The 22,479-nt window shown below is 40.5% G+C and overlaps 1 protein-coding gene across 1 annotated transcript in view; it reads right to left on the bottom strand.

Annotated features, from left to right (window-relative positions):
- The window catches only part of LOC149252027 (tRNA/rRNA methyltransferase (SpoU) family protein), a 425,400-nt gene that overhangs the window by 329,890 nt on the left and 73,031 nt on the right, over positions 1 to 22,479 (bottom strand). Inside the window, 1 exon segment of the mRNA XM_089459645.1 lies at positions 4,658 to 4,739. Within this exon segment, the coding sequence (XP_089315771.1) occupies positions 4,658 to 4,739 (82 nt within the window).

Below are 22,479 nucleotides of genomic sequence, written 5' to 3'. Positions count from 1 at the left end.
GGCCAACAATTATAAATAGAGCTTGGAGGCCTCCATTTGGTATCTTTTGGTCATTTGATAATTCAACAATTAGTTCTCTTGAGTTGCTTAGCCAAGACAACCCGTGTTGTTCAGCACAAGGAATTTTCGAGCGAGAATTCCACCCTCATTTCAGAGAACTTCGAGTATCTCCCTACTGAAGCAATTTGGGGAGTCCAATTCAGCATTTCCATAGAGCTTTATTGTAGATGTTCACTTAGTTTTGCACACTCCTTCGGCACAGAGGCAGTTCAAGTTGCTCATTGGAGGATCGGCGATAGTTGGTTGGAGTTCCAGCAATTTTGCAGGTGGTTTTCTCTATTGATGTCAGTGATTTTGTAGTGGATTTGCAGAGTTGAGATCAACATTATTTTGTGGGCCGAATTTGTTAATTCTGGCAGTGCACAGAGTTTCTTGGACATAGCCTATGCAGGCATTGAGAGAGAGTTGATTCATGGAGCAAGGGGTTGGAAAAGGGTTGGGTTTCCAAAGTTAAATTTGTAGGAGAGCGTGAGGAAATTTCCAGTGGTGGATTTGGGCCTAATTCAGCAGTATTAGAACTGTGGGGCATTTTCTGGCCAAATTGGGCAATTTGCACTTATTGGGGGTCACTGGGGATCGACGGATTCATCCCAAACCCTTACTAGGTTTTTGTGGGTTTATTGAGAGGAGTCCCAGCTAATTTTATATAATTTTCTAATCAGATTTGAGGGTCAAAACCTCAACTACATTCCAGCAACAGCAATATTATTTCTAGAGCACAACACAATTATCAGGGGTGAGCTATTCTAACACTTAGGTCCGTGAGATATTTCTGGGTTTTGTTGGGCATCTAGTGAGGAGGCCACCCATAGAGTTTCAGCTCATTCTGAGCACTCTTCAGGGCAGATATTCCAGTTCCATTCAGTAGCCAACAACAACATTTTCTGGGTAGGGCGCAGTTTTTGGTGGAGAACCTCTCTAGCACTTGAGTATTGTACTCTCACCTGGGTTTTGCATAGCTTGCAGTAGCAAGCCCAAGTTCTATCTTTCTTATCATCTAATGTACTCAGTTCTCCACATTAATAAAATGGCTCAGTTATTTGCCCTATTTCTTGTGTTTTATTGGTTGCTGCATGTGTAGCCAAATTTATTTGCTATACCCTAATTCATGTGTCTATTATTTGCTATAAATTTCAATTTGGAATATTACAGTGGTATCAGAGCATGATCTTGGCCAGTTGTGGGGGAAGTTAGCAAGATCATGGAGGTTTTAGACATACATGCACAATGATTGGTGAATTTATGGACACTCCAATGTCGCAAAAAGGGAAGAGCACACAGGGGATCAAGGAGGAGTTGATGAGGCAAAACCAGCAGTTGGTGAGGCAAAACCAATAGATCCTAGAGAGGATGCAACAAATGATGGGAATGTTGAAACATAACCTGTAGAGAAGCCACGTACATGCACGCATAGTCCAGTAGAATAACACCCATGGCTAGCCTAACCGACCTACCATGCCACATTTTCTAGATGAACCAGAGAAGGAGAGGAAGTCAAACACCTTTGCAGATTTGATGAGGTTCTTCGTAGATAGGGTTGACGAGTATGAGGCGTGGGACTTGTTACCTACTACCCGTGGGTAGTATCCATAAGAAGAAAACTTTTCTCCTGTATTGTCCTCAGCCGACAGCCCCTTGCAGCCACCAGATAGCTCGATGTGCCACTATCTCCACCACCTGAGCTAGCCATATGCTCCAACCCTGAAGGTATGGATTTTCATTGTGTAGTTGGGTATTTTTGTTTACTTATCATGCACAATCTTGGGAATGGGTTAGTGGGGGGATTTGATGAAAAGAGTGGGCATGGTTTGTACTTTTGTCTCCTCTGTCCAATTTTATGGTTAGCCTTGTACCTAATCCCATGGGATCTGCTTTATTGGCAACTAGCTTTAGGGGTGGCACTACATGGGAAACCCCAATTTTGGTTGTGTGGTACCGCTTCCCGACAACATATACATTGTTGAAGAAAGTGTAACTAGGTTCGATCTTCATAATGACATGATCTTTGTAAATGATGAAATAAAAGAAATAAAATTATTTTTGTATGCCTTGCAGCTTGCTACATGGATTTCATGAGAAATAGGGAAGCTAAACTACTAGTAGCTAAAACCCTAACAATGGCGCGAGGGCTAGTTTGGTTGCAGGAGAGCGACAGTAGAGGAGAGACCGTACACACCGCAGATGGTGACGCATGGAGGTAGCTGTCAGGGCACGGAGGGCAGTTGGTGGGTAGTTGTCATGAAGCCAAGACGCGTTGGAAATGGTGATGAAGGCAAATGGGGGTATAGGGAGCAGGGAGGATGGAGGCAAGGTTTAATTTACTGTTTTTTTTTCGTTGTGTTGCCGACAGTAAGCGACTACACGCGCCCGCAAAAGGAGAAAACACTTACCGGTTTCTGGGGAGATTTCAAACTGCTAACAGGGGGAGAAACCATGGTCAACCAACGGGACTCTGTTGATCTGGATCCCAAACCTGGAGACATTCTGTCAATGTGGGGATTGGAAGTCATGGACCAGAATATAAAGAAATATATCCGTCCAGCTAGACTACCAAGCGGGAAGAAGCGAGGCTCGGGGGCGGGATGGAGACAAGGAAGAGCTTTAGGGCTTCTGGAGGAAAGCCTATGCATGTCTAAACTAGAGAGTTGGGGAACAGTCAGGGAGGCAAGAAGATTTAGTTTCGTTGACAGGATGCACAGCGGGAGAAGCAGGTAGGATCCAAGTAATTTGTGCTCTAGTCCCCTCAAAGAACAATTTTTTTTCTCGGGTGGGATAGAAGACATAGTCATTAGCTGTGGGATTAAGGGACATGAGGGGTTGAAATCCTTCCTTGTGGAACATTTGGGACCGTCAGACGCTATAAGGGGGAAACGGCTAGACAACACTACTTCATGCAGAAGCCCTCTGCAATTGCGAGGCAAGGAGTTTTTCTGCCAAGAAGGAAGCCCATTCTCTGAGCTTCTAGGGGGAAATGGACGGGAGGAGGTCTTGAGTAGTTTCCGGAAGATCTCAAAGGCTGGGGGGGACTATGAACAGCGGGGAGGGTTTTTCACTCCTTTTTCGGCAGAATAGGAAGGATTTATTCGGGCAGGGCGCTTTTCAGAAGTAGGGGAGATACCACAACTGGTGGGAAAGGAAGGACAGACAGGGAAAGGAGTTTTTAATAGCCACAGAAACATTTGGGTGGAGGGGCAGTCAGAGCCGCTCCAGGCAGCAGATATCAATGCGGAGAAGAACTTACCAAGGTTTGGGGAAGGGGGGAGGCATAGGAAGACAGGGGAGAAGTAAAAGAAAAATAAGCTAATAAAGAAAAAAGAGATTACCCCAAATCTAGTCCTAGGAGTTGATCTTCAGATCAACGAAGTTATGGAGGCAGTAGAAGTAACCTTGGTCCGGAGGCCAAGGGGGGAAAATATTCAGCTAATTACATAAAGGAATGGACTGCTAAAAGTTGGCAGGAGGCACCAGAGAAATTCTTTGAGGTATCAACCCTAGCTAGGGGTTGGTTCATGATTAAATTCTCTAAGGGGGAAACCTTGGAAAGGAATCAGAGAGGGTTTCGTGGCGCAGATTTTCTGAATATCTGCTTCCGAATAGAGAGGTATTATTGTCGGATTATTTTCTCTATCGGTGAGCCGGTTTGGCACCCAGTTGTACTCAAGGAAAGGCTGCATAATAATATAACCCTCAGAATTGCTGCACCAGTTTTCCTGCATTGGGTTTTTCCAGGGACGAGTTGTCCAAAAATAATTGTGTCACTTGTGTGTTTGTTATTTCTTTCAGTTGTTGATCTGTAGATAGTTGAGACTATATTGTGTTTATCTCGATATTTAGATGTTTAAATAACTTGTTCGTAATTAACAAGTAGGAGAAATAAACTAGAAGAATACAAATAAAATTTCTAACGTTTAGACTTAGAAATTTCAACAATATAGAGGATTGTCCCTCCTTTAGGCTGACTTGTTGAATGTAGGCCAACTTGGTGTTTCTTCATCATTTTTGCTGCTAGGAGGATGTCATTGCATGGAGAGGACTTGACTTTGCTTGGAGATATTTCCTTTGACTCTTATAAAAGTTTATACATAGTGTAACATGCCCTTAAGCGACTTCAATAAATACATTGACTCTTTGACTTCCTAGAAGCACTTAAATATGTGGTTGACCTACTTCAATGAGCAAGAAACTCATTGATAAATATAACAAAAATAATATTTCTTTTCTTGAATAAATACAAATATCAAAAGTACATTTACAAAGACCTAACCTAGTTACACTTTCTTCAACATATAGATCACTTCAATTACTGAAAAAGCTATTGTATTTCATATGTGATATAGAAAATAATAAATCAGAATATGGGAAACACATTTCATTGATATTTCTATAGAGTACCTGAATTTCTCCTTTTTCAATCTTCCCAAAAACCAATAATTGCTCATAATCTAGATACTAGAGATCATGTTCACCACTCAAAGCAATCTGCACACATGAATGTGATTTTCTGTATCCTATTTTTGATAGAAGCTAGCCCCTAATATAGACACATTCTTGGGACATGAAACAATTAATTAAGCCACGTAGATAATATAAAAAATACCTTCTAGAAAGTGAAGCAGAATATTGACGAATGAACTTGGCTGCAGCTTTGCTTGTCTCTGAAGAATAGATGCCTCTAATACCTATTTAAAGCACAAGTATTTAGAATGCAATTAGAACTCTGAAAGTAAATTATTTAGTGTTCCTAAGAGCACTAGGTACACCACATCATATGTGATTGCATCGAATTCATTTTGTATTGTAAACAGATACTAGAACTGGTCTAGGAAAAGAAAAATTATACATTTCCAAAGTTCAATATCACCTTTTAACCTAACAAGGTAAGATGTGCTTCCATGAGGTGCAATGACCTTAAATTCCCTTTATTCTAATGTCTTGCTTATATTTCAAAACAAAGAGCTTATTCGGCACCATTTGAAATAATTCATCTAGTTGGCACTCCATTGAACGTAGCAGATTCTCTTCATCAAGATTTGTAGTAATGAACCAAATAAGATCGCATCTTACCTAATTAGATCATATCAACTTCCATACAGATACAGATTACATATGGAGATATCTTATATGACCATAACCCATACTTCAGGTATTAATAACCCCATTTTGTTATCCTCGACCCTTTAACAAAGAGTGGGTCCGATGTCTGGATACTGGTATTACAGTTTTAAAAGCAGATAAAGTATGATAGCTCTGTTACCATATCATGAACATGGAAGAGCTTGTTGTCTAGATCTGTGCTTCATAGCTTTTTTGTCATATTAATGCAAGGGATAATAATTAAAAGAGAAATGGAAGATCTCGAATAATTTAGCAATGAATCCCTATATAGCAAGCATTTTCTGCTAGAAGGCATTGGAAAAGCTTGTAAGATATGCACAGGAAATTTTTTAAACTAGCTTTACTAAAAATTGTTTTCCTTTCATGCATGACAATAGTCAATCTTATATTCACAAGTGCAGGGAGCTGATCTGTCAATTGGGTTTAGCCAGAGTGGTCATCAAATGGAGTGTTATCCTCGCCACCCAGGTTCTATCCCCATAAGTGACATGTGGAGTTCATAATGAGTGTATTGTCGTAATGGTTTTGAGTCCTGTTGTTGACCTGACCTTGTGCCCTAAACAATCTAGCATTTACCCGAGGTAACATCCTCAGAATGAAGGGAAATGCCCAGCGGTTTTCCCTTGAGGCTTGGATATGCCACCTCAAAGAAAACAGTGCAGGGAACTGATCTACCAATCTTTATAACTACTAACACAAACCTAATTATGATGTTAGGTCACCAGAAAATTTTGTGTCCTAACTTAATATACAGACTCTTTAAGTTGGGTCACTTAGTGGACCTTTTCACATTAACATCATTTCATGTTATAGTATTCTCCCACCCCGGTCCCTTAACATGAAAATCAGATTTTGCCCCCCCTTATTACAAATGATCAAAACAATTTACAAAGGAATTTAAACAGCATTTACAAAATTTGACAAAATTACTATGATGATCCATAGGCCACATATGGGTCCTCCTCCATCCAATAAGGCATCTAGGTGACTTATTGCGATACTCATTGGTTCTCTAGGTAGGCAAGATGGCCGCATGTTATGTCTTCAGTATTTTTTCAGTATGTTTCATGTCTTCATTGGGCTTTTTCTTGCTGTCAGCTCGTGCCATAGATTAAATTTCTCTAGAGTTTCATGCTTTAGAAACTTTAAAAGTTTACTCTCTTTTTTCCAGTAAAAATGAGACTCAATCTTTAACTTCTTGTTGTTATCTTCACATTCCATCAAATTCTTGTTAGAAAATGTAAAGTTGCAGCTTATTATATCTTATTTTCTTAACCTTGATACTTGCTTGTGAATCGTAGTTATCTTCTTTATGTTCTTTAGTTAGATTTGTTCATCAAACCACATCAAGAAACTGCAACAACAAAAGAAGACACAGATATAGGCTCTCAGCTGTTAATTTGTGTTAACACGTTCTGTGCTTAGGTTAATTACTCCATTCCACCATTTGCCCATTAATCCATTAGCAATCACATTAAACATTATATGACAGTAACTAACGAAAGAACATAAATGATAGATACTGAAGACAAGCCAAGACAGAAAAACACAAGAATATGGCTCAAGCCAGGGAAAAACCCCAAGATGGGGAAAACCCTTGATCAATTCTTCTTATTATTAATCATCAAATGTTCAGAAGAAAGAGAGGGGTAAAGTACAATGATTCAAAGTCAATACTGACTTGCCAATCTGAAGATCTGATCATCACAGTCCTTAAACAAATAAATGATCCACTCAAAACTGTAATCTTGGCATGAACTGGAGACAAACAGCTGAAGAGGGTAAGTCTGGTTAGGGCTGCTTACGGATCACTGTTATCCATTCTGATTGCACCAAAACACCTCCTCATAACTGCGGCTGAGCTTGATATGCAAGGAGCTTCCCTTAGGGCTGGTCTCTGCTCATATAAGGCATCTCGGCCTCCTTTATTTAGGCTATATAGACTGCGGCCCTTCCTGAGATAATAGGTCAGTGATGTGACCTCATAAGGAGAGGGTTTCTCCTTTATCTTAACCATAGACAAGCCCAGAAACAATTCTACTAACTCGGCCTGCCATTCTGCTCCTGAACATGGACCTGCAAGATTAGGATTGTTGATTTTTAGTAGCATCAGATGTGCTCCAAGTCTCAAATTTTGCAGGGAGGCTTAGACATATGTACTCCACAATACCCAAAAATCGTTCTAGGAAATTCCACCAGTAGACAGTTTTATTAAAATAATTAATTATTTTTAATGGGACCCTAAGTCTAAACTAAGTAAATTAAAATAATTAATGGGTATTAATCTAAACTGTGGGTGTAACTTCTAGAAGAAGATGGAAATCGAGTCCAAATCATCTGAGCCATTGATTAGAATCTAATATGGGTCGTTGGTTCTCAACTGGAAGATTATAAGGACATCAAGGCAAATACTCAGTTACCCGAGTAACATCGATTTTCTCACTGCTCGAAGTTCGGCAAGAGAAAATCGAATCAGAGGGAGAGTTGCATGTGAGAAGGAGAGAGAGGGTATCAGCATCAGTCTAGAGGTGAGGACCAGAAGACGCAGAGCAGAGGGAGGACAACGCAAAGGCTGTGACGCAGAGGGAGAACAGCACAGAGGCAGTGTGACACTGGGACACCACAGTTCTCACGCAGGGGCTGACGCAGTGAGACGCAGAGGGGGAAACATGTCCTCTCCTGGATCAAAAATTCATCAAGAAGTGTTTATAAAATTTCTCACAAAGAATCCTCTTATATTTTGTTGGTTGTATCTTGTACATGAGATTTTTGCTAAAGAATAATAAAGAAACCCTCATCTGCTGCACTAGTTTTCCCACATTGGGTTTTTCAGGGGACAATTGTCCAAAAATAATTGTGTTATCGTGGTTATACTTGTGTTAGTATTTTTCTTTGCATTCACTTTCCGTAGTATTTTGATTGTGAAGGCTGCAATAGAATTCATTTCGATATTTGTTGTAGAAACACTGTGAATAACTTATTTCTGAGTTAATAAGTAGTAGAAATAATATTAATCACTGCAGTTGGATTTCTCTTTAGAAATTTCCACATGGTATAAGAGCAAGGTTAAGCAAGAGTGCAAACCGAAAGAGCCATCATTAAAGAGAAGGAGGGAATTCGAAACTACTGCATGAGCAGAAAATCGAATCCCGGAAGAATTGTGCAGTCCAACCTAGGAGGGAAAAATTTTCATGAGAAAATCTCTCTTTGGGAGAGTCGACAGAGAGGAATTTCAAAATTTGAAGTTTGCCAATCATAAAGGTAGCAGTGCAAAGCAGTCTTCAGAGAGACTATTACAGGAGTTCCAGTCCTTAGTACTGAGCATGATGATTTATGCAGAGGATGCGTACTAAGGAAGTACGCTAAAGTAGCTTTTTCCAAAAGCAACAATAGAGCAGAATGTGTATTGGGATTGATACACTCTGATATCTGTGGTCCAATGTCCACAAGAAATCTTAGTGGTGGCAAATACTTTGTCACCTTTATTCATGATCACTCTAGAAAAACCTAGATCTATTTCTTATGACCAAGGATGAGGTCTTTGATCGATTCAGAGAGTTTAAGGCTCTCATTGAAAACATGACAGGGAAAAAGATAAAGGTATTGCGTTCAGATAATGGTGGAAAATATACGGACAAAGACTTCATAGATTTCTGCGCAAAGGAAGGCATCAAAAGAGAATGGACAACTCCATATAATCCGGAGCAAAATGGAGTAGCAAAGCGGAAAAATAGAACTATTGTTGGGTTAGCAAAAGCTATGTTGTATGATCAGGACTTGCCTAGATTCTTATGAGCAAAGGCTTGCAACACAATGGTATAAATCCAAAACAAAACCTCTCACAGAGCGTTGGGGAAGAGAACACCCGAAGGTGTCTTCACAGGGAAGAAGTCGGAAGTAAGTCATCTCAGGATATTTGGAAGTGTGGCATATTGTCACATTCCAGATGAAAAGCACAGTAAACTGGATCAGTCTACAAAAAAGGGGTACCTCGCAAGATATAGCGAGACCTCAAAGGCATACAAAATCTACATTCCTAGCAGTAGGAAGATTGTAGTGAGACAGGATGCGAAGTTCATGGAGGATAGAGCTTTCAAGAAATCTCGAGAGATGCCAGCAGAAGGTCAATCAGTAGATGTTCCATTAGTTCGCAGCAACAGGGGCATCAAGGAGGACAGGTAGGAGGACAGACACCTGGATCGAGTACAGTGACCAGTACCATCATTTCCTCAAAGGAAGGAAATCCATATAGTTCTCAACAGATGGAACGACAAGACTAGGAGGAGGAGTTGATTGAGCCTCCCACCACCAGTGGTAGAACCAGCAGGGAAGTACGGCAAGCGCTGAGGGACGCAAAGTGTTGATTTGGGGTAGAATCGGATGTGCTCTAGCCATGAAAATTGGTGGAGAGGCTAGAGCACATGCGATCTCCAAGACCTAGAAAAGGTTTGGGCAAATTCTAACTGATTTGGGAGATATTAAAATAATTGATATTTTTAATGGAGTTCCTAAGTCTAAACTTGGGAAAAATAAAATATTAACGGATATTAATATAAAACTGGGTTAGAAGGTTCCAAAAGTCATGGATCAAACCAAATCTAATCTTAGTCGTTGATTAGAGATGTAATCTCAATTGTTGAAGGACCAACGAGAAAAGCATAAGAAGAGGCTTGAGGGTCAGTTGGAAGATACACCAGAGTGATTAGTCATTTGATTTGCTAGAGCGGGGTTGCTAAGCAAAGTTGAATCACTGATCAGCAGCGAGGCGCAGTGAGTACTGGACAGAGAGGGAGAGACAGTGCCGAGAGACCAGCGCAGAGGCAGAGACAGAGAAGCAGCAGCCAGAGCAAGCCACGCAGAGCCTAGCAGAGACAGCGCAGAGCCTAGAGGGACTGCGTTATCCACGCAGAGAGCAACTGGAGAGACGCAGAGGGTCCCAGAGGCTGCGTAGTGCCTCAAAAGGCTGACGCAAAGGCCAGAAGGGCTAGCACAGAGCTTCAGAATCGCTGGAGAGGGTTTCGTGGGACAGGTTTTCTGAACACCTGCTTCCGAATAGAGAGGTATTACTGCGAGTTATTTTTTTCTATTGGGTGCGCCAGTTTGGCACCTAATTGTACTCAAGGAAATATTGTATAATAATAAACCCTCAGAATAGTTGCACCAGTTTCCCGCATTGGGTTTTGCCGAGGAGATTTGTCCAAAAATAACGGTGTCACCGTGTCACTTGTGTGTTTGTTTTCTTTCAGCTGTTGGTCTGTAGATGTTGAGACTGTATTTTATTTATTTCATTATTTAAATGTTTTAAATAACTTGTTCAGAATTAACAAGTAGGAGAAATAAACCAGCAGAATACAGATAAAGTTTCTAACGGGTAATACTTAGAAATTTCAACATGGTATCAGAGCGTGGTTGCAGATCACAGGAGAGTTGAAGGCATCAGCAAAGAAGAGCATTTGCAGCAGAATCAACTATCCCGAGCAGTGTTGTGAAAATCGCGATTAAATCACGATTTATTGAAAAAATCGCGATTTTTTCGCTCTGCCGATCAAATCGTGATTTTTATACGAAAAAATCGCTAGTATTTTTTTTGCCGATTTTTACTGGAAAAACGTGATTTTATGAAAAAATCGCGATAAAAACTTTAAAAATCGCCGGGGGTCACGACAACATAGTTTTATAACGTTTTTTTGGGTTTTTTTGGGTTTTTCATGCAATTTTGTTTTAAAGAAACAAATAATTTTTGAGTGGGGCAGCTTAATGATCAAGTCTGGGCCCTAGTATGGATATGCTATTCATGGTAATGTTAAATTCTTAAAGTAAAAGTGACATTCTGCTTAATCTTCATTTTCATCATTTTACTTAAATTTTTAACATTACCATGAAATGACTCAGGATGTTTGAGAGTGGTTCCAGCCTCATTGGATTTCATATGGAGAAAGTAGAATTTTAGATTTCATTTAAAATCCAGCAGACTTATCAGTTTTTCAGGATTTCAGGATTGGGAGATTGTAATGTTTCCAGGTGACACCACCTGCCCGGGCTACCCCTGCCACCAGTAAAGGACGTGGTCTACCTCCTATAGCTCCTACTTCTAGTTCTTCAGCTTCTAGAGCACATCAGACTCCACTGCCATCTCCACCAGCACAGGCACCGGCATCTACATCTAGAGGGAAAGGGAAAGTTGTGGCATTTTCTCGCAAGAGGGGCAGAGGAAATCAATAGGATTAGACTTTCATTTTATTGTATATGACATTATGACATGATGAGATACATTATCATATTTTTTGTTGATATTTTGAGGCTGAGTTGGGACCCAGTAGTCAGGACTTACTATTCAGGACATGATTCAATGTTATGTGTGATTTTAGCGCTTGAAATGATATTAAACATCTTATATATTAGTTTTTTTATCATATTTATGTGTCAATGTATTTCTTTTATGTTGTAGAATGTTTAGACATTAAAAAAATTAATATCTTTGTACCAAACGATTTTTTCCCGATTTTTTCCCGATAATTCCGATTTTTCCCGATTTGTTCCCCGTGTCGATTTATTCCCGATCACGATTTTCACAACATTGATCCTGAGTGACAGAAGTTGATCCTTGCAAAAGCGACAAAAGAAGGGTTGACGCAGAGGGACTGCGTCATCAATCCAGGCCAGAGAGAGGCCAACGCAGAGGCTGAGGAGGGCAAAAAGAGGCTCACGCAGAGCCACGCAGAGGCCAGGAGGGTTGACGGAGTTGGCTGAGGGAGTTGTTTTGCTAGTGTCGGGATTGCATAGAGCCTAGAGGCTCAGTCCTTTAGTTGTTGGGGCATAGGAAGCTGTGGGCAGTTTGCGGGAGCAACGCTAGTGGGGTACTATGGTCAGAACAGTACCTAATAGGGCAAAACCAAGGTAGAGGGAGTTGCTACCAAGGCGGATTTCTAGCCAAGGAATCCAAATCAGTGTTACAGGTGCACAAAAGATCGAAGAGGTGCAACTTGACAATTGGCAGAAGGATTTCCAGAAGGGAAATCAAGACTCAAAGCGAGTGTAGCAGAGAACTTCCAAGCAGGAAGTAGAGAGACTCAGCAGAAGTCGAAAGGAGAACTTCCAGAGGAACTGGGTCATTATGCGAACCAGTGTCCAACGAAGAAGAACAAGGGAGAGGCGTCTGAATCTAAGGCAGTGCCAGAGAACGCGGAGAAGCAAGTCGAGGAGGATGACGATTGTGCCATGAGTGCTCACGTACCTCTAAAGAAGAGGTGGGGAGACATCGAGTTGTAGTTAGGAAGACTACAGGCGATGAGGGGCAGGATCCTTGAGGTACCCAACCTCTTGGATTATACCTTGCTACGGGAGCCCTGAAGAGAGAGTAGCAGGATTGGCGATTGTCGATAAAGATGGATGCAGATGAAGCAATGGAGAGGGCTACAGTGCAAGAGTCCCCGGGCAGCGGGAGGCTAATAGGTTGCAACAGTGCGAGAGGCACAGAGAGTGTTGCAACAGTGCAAGATGGCACAGAGAGGGTTGCAACAGTGCGAGATGCAAGGAGTTGTTGCAGCAATGCAGAGGTCAGTAGAGGGAGCACTTGTTAGCGATAAAGAGAGCTTCAGCATTGAGAGTGTTTCTAGCTTGACAAGGATGTCAGATGTTGGGTGGATCAGTTACTTCTCAGTAACTGAGTTGCAGTGCAGTAGCAGTATGCAGTAGCACGATGCAGCATGATGAGAGGGGGTTGCAATGCAGATGCAGTGTTGGGAGTATGGACTAGCAGCACGCTGCAGCATGGATGCAAAGGGAGCTGTCGTACGGATGCAGTAGTGGCAGTGGCAGTGGCAGGGCCATGGGCAGCAGTACAGGATGCAACAGTGCAAAGGATGTTGGGCGGGGAGGCCTAGCATCAGCACAGGTACTGGTGTTGGATAATCAGAGTGATGCCGAGTGTGGAGTATTACTAGAGCACAATCCTCACTAAGAAGGAGTGTTGATTTGGGATAGCATCGAATGTGCTCTAGCCATGAAAATTGGTGGAGAGGCTAAAGCACATGAGATCTCCAAGACCCAGAAATGGTTTGGGCAGATTCTAACTGGTTTGGGAGATATTAAAATAATTAATATTTTTAATGGAGTTCCTAAGTCTAAACTTAGGAAAAATAAAATATTAATGGGTATTAATATAAAACTGGGTTAGAAGGTTCCAAAAGTCATGGATCAAGCCAAATCTAATCTTAGTCATTGATTAGAGATGTAATCTCGGTCGTTGAAGGACCAACGAGAAAAGTATAAGAAGAGGTTTGAGGGTCAGTTGGAGAGGGTTTCGTGGGACAGGGTGGTGCAGCTATTCTGAGGGTTTATTATTATGCAGTATTTCCTTGAGTACAACTGGGTGCCAAACTGGTTCACCTAACAGAGAAAAATAACTGGCAGCAATACCTCTCTATTTGAAAACAGTTATTTAGAAAACCTGTCCCAGGAAACCCTCTCCAACTGACCATCAAACCTCTAGGGTCTGGGAACTACTTCCCAGACATCATTCTCCATAATAGACTCATATTCTATGGTCATAGCATCCTTCCATAGTTAATGCTTGATGACATCTGAGAATAATGAAGGTTCATTTTGTATGATCGTGCTCATGATGGTCAGGTATCCCTGATACCTGTTAAGTTTCTTACTTTGATGGAAGGTTCCTCAGGGTGCAGCATGTCCTTCAGCATCATCAAGTATCCCCCTAAGCCATGAAGGCCTCTTCCTAGAAGAGGAAGGCCCATGTGTATGAGGATCAATCGAATCCATGGGTTCTTCTACATCAAGCATTGATTCATCATCCTTTTCTTTCGGTTCCCTGGTGTCGGCTTCTTGAGAGCTACTCAAAGTCAGCAAATTGTCCACCTTGCTGAGAGCCATATCTTTGTCAAAGGTGACATCATGACTAATCACGACTTCCCTTTGACCGATGGTGAACATTTCTTCAGGAGTTTAGGAACCCAATGCTTGATGAGGGCATCGATTTTGTACATATACGGCGGTGATTGTAGTTTCAGCCCATAGAAACTTTGGAAGTCTTTGATCATGTAGCATGGCCCGGACAGCTTCCATCATCGTGTGGTTCTTCCTTCCCACCACACCATTCTGCTCAGGAGTATGTGGTGTAGAAGTCTCCCTCTTAATGCCAACCTCAGGTATGCCTGAGTAAACCAATTGTAATATATCGGAGGTCTTACTTTGGCTTGAGGGGAATGGTCCCCTTTTGAGCTTTCCTTTGGCACATCCCGGACATACACCTTCTTTCTCTACTTGGAATTCAGACATCCCTGTTACCATCTGTCTTACATCGGGTAGAGCTTTGTAATGAAGGTGGGTAAACCTCCGATGCCAAAGTTCGGACTTAAGAGATGTGTCATAAGACATGACACCTAGTAGACTTCCATCGACCTGATATAATGAATCAAAACTAAACCCAAGTGTAAAGGCATATTTAACATTATTTTTCCATATACGTACCTTGCCATCGCTGAAGGTTACCTTGTAGCCTTCGTCTTCCGTTGCCAAGATGGACACTAGGTTCTTTTTGAGGTTAGGTGCATTTCATACATCCTGGAATTTCTAGCCTTCTTGAATGCTTGTCCTCTTCCTTGATTCCCAACTCTCCTCTTACCTTTGTTGTTGAATTTTTCATTCCTTTGATTGCCATCAGAGGGATTTCGAGTTGCACCATTGCATATTGTACCATGCTTCTCTAATCCTGATTATCATCATGCTGTCCATGTCCATGATTTTATCCATCATAATGCTGCTCAAACTAGTGTGCATCATCATCATGCTATCCTATATGTCCATGATCTCATTTACCATGATGCTCATGACCTCATACATAGTGACTTGCTTTATCGCAAATGTAACATCGTCATTTTCTTCTAGCCTTAGGTCCAGCCTTTCCTTTTGATTTAGTCCCGAAATTATTTCTTTTCTTTGCATGAGAAGAAAAAAAAGCAAGAGGACCTTTAGGCAAGGGCATTTCCTGCTCTTCTACCCTTGTTTGTTCTTGAATGCATCTAGCCATTAATTCCTCGAAACTAGGAATTACATTATTGTTCAGAAGAGTAGTCCTGAACACATACCATTCAGATGGTAATCCTTCGAGAGTTGTGAGTGCCATTTCTCTGTCAGTAATGGTTTCCCCAGGAGATCGTTCTTGATCTCGGTGATTCTTAAGAAGTATGCTTGCATACTTTCATCTTTACCCTTCTTGATTTCCCTCAACTTATTTCTAAGAAACAAAACTTGATTTGCATCATTAACTTTAAATAAACTCACCAATCTGTCGTAGATTTCCTTGGAGGTGTCTAGATCAGAGATGTAGGCCACCAAGCGCTTGTCCATAGAGTCCCGGATGATCTTCTTTGTTTTGACTTCTCCATTTTTCCATTTGTTCCAGGCAGCAGCAGATGCATTTGATGAAGGCTCAACAATATTGCCTCTTACATGGTCCAGCATTCCTTGATCTTCAAGGGTTAGATCGATAGACATCTTCCATCCGTGATAGTCAGCTTTCTCACGGAGCTTGTCTTCAGCAGGAAAGAGTGTTGAGGACCCCATAGTTCTTTTAGGATAGCCTTGCCAATCTTCTCTTCAATGATTGCTCTTGCTCTTGCTCGGGCTTTGTCTTCACCTCGGCTCTGATACCATGTTAAGTTATGGTATGTTCTATGCTTATAACAGTTTACTTCTTTTTCTTATTATATTCCACCGATTAGCAATCACATGTACATAAAGTAAAGTGCAGATAAAACATTAAACGATCGACAGAAAACAAGCCAAGACAAGAGACACAAGATGTGGCGGCTAGCCAGGGACAAACCCCACAATGTGTGGGGAAACCCTTTGATCAAATCTTCTTTTATCTTCAATAATTCAGCAGAGAGAAATAGTACAATAAATCTGATTCATATCAGCAGTAGCAAACCCTAGATCAATAGCATCAGCATTAGCGGCTTCATTATCAAACTAGGGCAGACCATATCTCACAAACCGACAGTCGGATTGACTTCATTCCACCACCAAAAGTTTCGGCTTCCAGAGGAGGTTAAGATGAACCTACAGCACAGTTCAGATGAGGAGATCTTCTAGGCCACGCAAGTCAATCTTTACTTCTGCTGTTGCAGCTTCAGTTTCAGCAGTTTCCGGCTTCAAACTAGGGCAGTCGATATCTTGCAAACCGTTTGTCGGATTGACTTCATTCCACCACCAAAAGTTGTGGCTTTCAAAGGAGGTTCAGATAAACCTACAGCGCAGTTCCAAAGAGGAGATCTTCTAGGCCACGCAAGTCAATCTTTACTTCTGCAGTTGCAGCTTCAGTTTCAGCAGTTTCTGGCTTCACATGTGTGAGAGAGAGAGACCCATTTCAGCGCAGTAGAGAAGAGACTCATATCTACGCAGTAGAGAGAGAGAGATGTGATGAGAGATGAGTGAGTCCAAATGAGGAAAAGTCCTCTTATATTTATACACAACGTTGGTGGGTGAATAGATGCGACTGTTGGGCTTCTGAGCCTACATGAGTTGTAGGTCGGCTTGATAATAATTCCATAATCAAAATAAATTCATATCTCCATGAATACTTATCGGAATTGGATGATATTTATATCAATCCTACACCTCTCGACGAGAGGAATCTAATAAAAATATTATTAGCCATGAATAAGATGACCCACATGAAGTTTTTCCCTGGTTGCCAATTTTAACAGATTTTCGCTGCACCCTCGTCTGCTGCACCGGTTTTCCCACATTGGTTTTTTTTGGGGACAATTGTCCAAAAACAACTGTGTCATCGTGGTTATACTTGTGCTAATATTTTTCTTTCCATTCACTTTCCGCAGTATTTTAATTGTGAGGGTTGCAGTAGAATTTATTTCGATATTTGCTGTAGAAACATTGTGAATAACTTATTTCTGAGTTAATAAGTAGAAGAAATAATATTTATCACTGTAGTTGGATTTCTATTTAGAAATTTCCACAAGGATTTCCCATACAAAATTGTCCAGACCTACGGTTGTCCATTTGAGAGAGTCCCGGCCCTAGTGCAGAAGATAACCCAGAAACTGACCATCCTTCGACCTCCTTTAAGACCTCGATTGCCTCAGACATGGATCCAAGCCTTTTGATGTGTTCAAAATGAGGGAGAAGGCACCTATATATAAAATTTGATGGAGGTCAAGGGACATGACCATTGGTCTTGATGAGCCGACATAACGCAGAGGTCGACCTTGATAATATGCTAATGAGAAAACATAAATTCAAAAACCCACTTCTCCTTATCCAAATTTGATGATCTTTAGGTCGATTTTGGTCCTCTGGAAGAGAGAAATTCAATGCCATAATTATCTTCTTCAAAAGAGTTGTCTAGAGTGGAATTTGGCCCTAGTTGCCAATTTTAACACTCCCTCTCAACTAGAGAGAATTCCACCTGGCAATTCATTTATTAACATGCCATCCTAACATCATGATCCACCTCTGCATCTTGTCTCAACTATGTTGAACATTGATATAGATAATGAAGAAGAATTGATCGAGAGTGAGTCACAAGGCCTTGCCACTCTCTACTGACTAAAGTCAGTCCATAAAAATAGACTTGATCCCAAGTGATCAAGTAGATGAACACCAAGCATCCTAGACATAGGGAGTACGACAGTACCCGATGCATCCATCGGTAGTGCTATGGTCCCTATCAACTTTTCCCAGCCCATTGGCCAGACGAGAGGTACTTCCCATGTGTCCTAGACTACACGGGTAGGATGATACTGAATCAATAGTAGGGAAAGAATATATCACATCTTGCTCACAACCATACACGTAGGGAAGGATAAACCACATCCTACAGTCACACATCACAACCAACGTAGGGAAAGAATGAACCACATTCTACACACATGTAAAACACTAAGGTAGGGAAAAGATGAACCAAGTCCTACACGCATGCAAATCATCGAGAGTAGGGAAAGGATGAACCACGTCCTACACGCATACCAACCATCAATAGTAGGAAGGATCCTACACGTCGAGAAAGGATGAACCACATCCCACCGACATGTCAACCACAGATCATAAGGAATAAGCATCCTACATGTGGGGAAAGGATGAATCAGTGCCACCAACATTTCCACAAGCAGATGCCTGAATGCATCTAACTGTGATGTGACAGGTATGTATAAGCAGATTGGTTGATCATCTTGTGGAAAAGACATGGCAGAGTTTGGAGGGTTGACTTGGCACTTAGATCATTGGTTAGTTTGACTTGGATTTGTCTTGTTGACAAAAAATCTATAAGGAAAGATTTGACGAGTTTTCCCCTAGTGGGTTTTGCCCTAGCCTCTGGCCTACTCTCTGGTGTCTCTTGTGTCTTGTGCACTATGATCTCTATTTTCTTGTATTTGAATGATAATTGCTTGATGAATAATAAAGAAAAACTAAGAAGAACAATAAACATCTTCACAAGAAATTATTATGACTAGAAATTCAATCTTTCAATCGAATTTCAACAAATGAATCCTTAAGAAGTGTGCAAGGTAGTTAGATCTTTCTTCAACAAATAATATAATAATCTCCAAGAAGAGTGTGCCCGAAGAGTGCCAAGATGGTTAGATCGATCATCAATATCCTCAAAGAAAGAGCCAAAACTATGTATTGATTTGCAAAAACATGTGTTGTTTTCCCCAAAACCATGAGAATACAACGAAATGTGCCCTAGGAAGGTGTGTGATCCTTTTTGAGCCATAAAATATTATTATAATGCATGCTTGCCTCGACACGTGCCAATACAAAGAGCACTCAAAAAAAAACCATAGTATATGTCAAAATAACCCCTGTCCAAGTGTGAAGCCATGAAAGAGAGCTAGGGCACTACCTCAACAAGCCTTCAAGTGGTCAAATCACCATAAAATTGTGTGCAATAAGGCTAGCACTCCATCAAAAGGTGTTAGACACATCATAACAAAGCGGTTCATGTGTGCAACTCCCTCATATCTCCTAGGGCATTCTAACTAACAAGCTTCAAACTCATCCAATCAAGAAATATCGATTGAAATAAGTAGATAATACAAATAAGGCAAGTATGCTAGGCATGTTCAATAAGAATGATCTCCAAAATGTTGTCGTTTGTTGCTGTGGACAAGTATTTCTACATTGGCTAAGTGCCAAGCATGCAAAAATCATCCAAAGCCTCCTTAAGAAACTTCTCAATTTATTGAGTAAGTTTTTTTTATGATTTAGAGGAAGTCTAGCTTAGGAAAAGTACATTTGTGGACAAGTATTTCTACATTGGCTAAGTGCCAAGCATGCAAAAATCATCCAAAGCCTCCTTAAGAAACTTCTCAATTTATTGAGTAAGTTTTTTTTATGATTTAGAGGAAGTCTAGCTTAGGAAAAGTACATTAATTAAGGTAATTAATAAATGTTAGCTATTGACATTGGAAAACGAAGAAAATGTCATTTTAATTACATCAGTGATTTTGTTTTAGTCTCAAACATTTATCTCAAGTAGGTTCAGATTTAATCCTAACCATCCATCACTTTGGAGATTAAGATTAGGGATTTAGCTCAACGAGAAATTATAAAAACAAGCATAAGAAGAGAAGAAAGACATAAAAAATTGACAGAGATTTAAGAGTTATTTTCTCAAGGGCTAAAGAGAAAAACAAATATGCAGCAGTGAGAGGAAAATTTCCAAGGAGATTGAGTGAAGGTTTTTTTAGCAAGAAGGCAATACCAATTTCTAAACACAAGTCACAGGGGCCACAAAGAGAGGGATGCAGCTCACATGTGCTACGTGGGTAGAGAAGTTGTGCCGTGTGAGGGTTGCTTTAGCAAGCCGCATGTGTGAAGGAAAGGCTTCAATTGAGCTGTACAGCACTTCTATGGTGCAGATCAGGTTTCTCAAGGGCAGATGTACCCAGTTTATTTGCTGTAATGTTTTTGTAATTTTCAGTGGGCCAATTTCCCAGTAAGGGAGCCTCACTATTCAACTAATTAAAAGTGGACCAGTTGGAGGAAAATTTTCTGTGTGATTGATTTCTTATATTTTGCTTCTACTATCTAAATTTTCTGAGTCAAAAATTCCAGTGTATTTTATATTCAGTGATTGCAGAAATATTTTCTAGGTTATAAACAACTAGGAATTAAAATTAGATCTGGAATTTGGAAATTAACACAGAAGTGAGAGCAAATTATCAACACTTGAAACTTAGGGAGATCCTAAGTCGATGGGTTCCCACTCCATAAAATGCACTGTGTTAAATAATTGCTAAGCTAAAATAACCCAAATATGCCACAACTACCAAAGAATGGGTGTGCAACACATCATCCGGAATTTCAACCATTACGCACATGCCAACCTAAGTTGCATGAAACAGGGAAACGGGTACGAGTTTCTGAAACGGACACAGGTACGAAACGTGATCCCCCCAAATTTTGGAAACAGGGAAACACAATATATATATATATATATATATAGGACATTTAAGAAATATGTGCAATCATAAAGCATATATGATACATTCTAATTTATTACATTATGATTAAATTGTCAATTGTCAATGCATAAACTATAAGTCTCTAAATTTACATCACATTTACTCATGAATGATCACATAATGAAAATAGCAAAATCCAAAATCAGCCACGAGAAATTTCTAATTTCTTGTCTCGTGCTTGATTGGGAGTCTCCTCCTACATAGTCGAACGACCTTAGTGCTCTTGATTAAATACAAGTTCCATACCCTAGTACCCTATGTGCTCTTGATTATTGGGAGTCTCCCCTGCATAGAGGGCGTGGTTCTCTTGATTAAATACAAGTTCCATACCCTAGTACGTGACAAAATCCAATGGAAACATTGCAATCCCCCCAATCCTGAAATCCTGAAAAACAAATAAGTCTGCTGGATTGTGAGTGAAATCCAAAATTCTACTTTCTCCATATGAAATCCAATGAGGGTGAAACCACTCTCAAACATCCTGAGTCATTTCATGGTAATGTTAAAAATTCAAGTAAAAGGATGAAAATGAAAAATAAAGGAGAATGTATGAAAAATAAAAGAGACATTCTCTTTTATTTTTCATACATTCTCCTTTATTTTTCATTTTCATCCTTTTACTTTAAGAATCTAGCATTACCATGAACTGCATATCAACACTAGGGCCATAGGCTTGAACATTAGGCTGCCCCACTCAAAAAATCCTCTTTTTTATAACTTGAGAGGCATCTAGAAGCATCCAGAAGATATTTAGTCGCCCAATAAAAATTTAAAAGTGAAAAAATAAAAATACAAAAATACAAAATACAAAAAAAAGGTCAAGTTAGAAGAGGAAACTCCACTGTACAACCTGGAAACTCGTTTCCGACCGTACTGGCCACGTTTCCTCCTCGAGAAACGAGCTAGTGCAGCCGAAAACGAGTTTCCAAGCCGTACGGTACGAGTTTCCTCATTTCCGACCGAAAACGAACCCTTCTCCAACGTTTCCTGCAACTTAGATGCCAACTCATCACCCAAACCACCAATAACACACTAGAACATCTCACCCCACACTAGCAACCATCATAGCACCAAATCCACCACAAGATAGGTTTGTTAATTCTCTCAGACAAAGGGAGTTGACCATGATGTTACTCTTGCTTCAAGCTTTAGGTCTCATGATGAGGAATTTGACCTAATTCAAGTTGGTTCAATTAATGGAGTATTTGAGTTGCATGAAAGGGATTCTCAATTACACAGATTGTTGATAACCCTACACGAGTTGTTACCTATACCATGAGCTTGGCATTTCAGGTTCAATGAGTTGACCTATGCGGATTCTATCTTTTTGGTTTTTATACACGTGATCCACTTATCCTGGTCATGTATGTTGAATTGAAGGATGATGGAGTTAGGTAGGCAGCTTATGAACCAAGGTTATGTTCCTTGAGATTCACAGGTGATCACTATTCTTTGACAAATCAAGATGTTATGGTAGCATGGATGAAAAGTTCTTTAAATGACACAATGGTTAGGAATGTAGTAGGTACGGATTTGCAAGTCATAGGTTTGGTGGAGTTGCACAAGCAATCGACGAGAATTAGTGAAAACACTTTGCTCATAAAGAGGGAGTGTCAGCTTTCGAGGTTACTCTTAATGTGTTTACAGCAAGTTTGGGGATGCTTCATGAAATTTGGGGTACATGGTGTATGTTCATCCCTTGATAGTCCATGATGGTTTTGCACATGAGAGATGGCTTACCAAGTGGTTGTTTGACCTTAGTTCGGTGCTTGCATAATATTATTCCCTATGGAAT

Source organism: Pinus tabuliformis, chromosome 7, assembly GCF_031772625.1.
Source record: "Pinus tabuliformis cultivar Carrire ecotype Pingquan chromosome 7, CPIR1, whole genome shotgun sequence".
Lineage (NCBI taxonomy): Eukaryota > Viridiplantae > Streptophyta > Pinopsida > Pinales > Pinaceae > Pinus > Pinus tabuliformis.
This window is presented reverse-complemented; position numbering and strand designations above follow the sequence as displayed.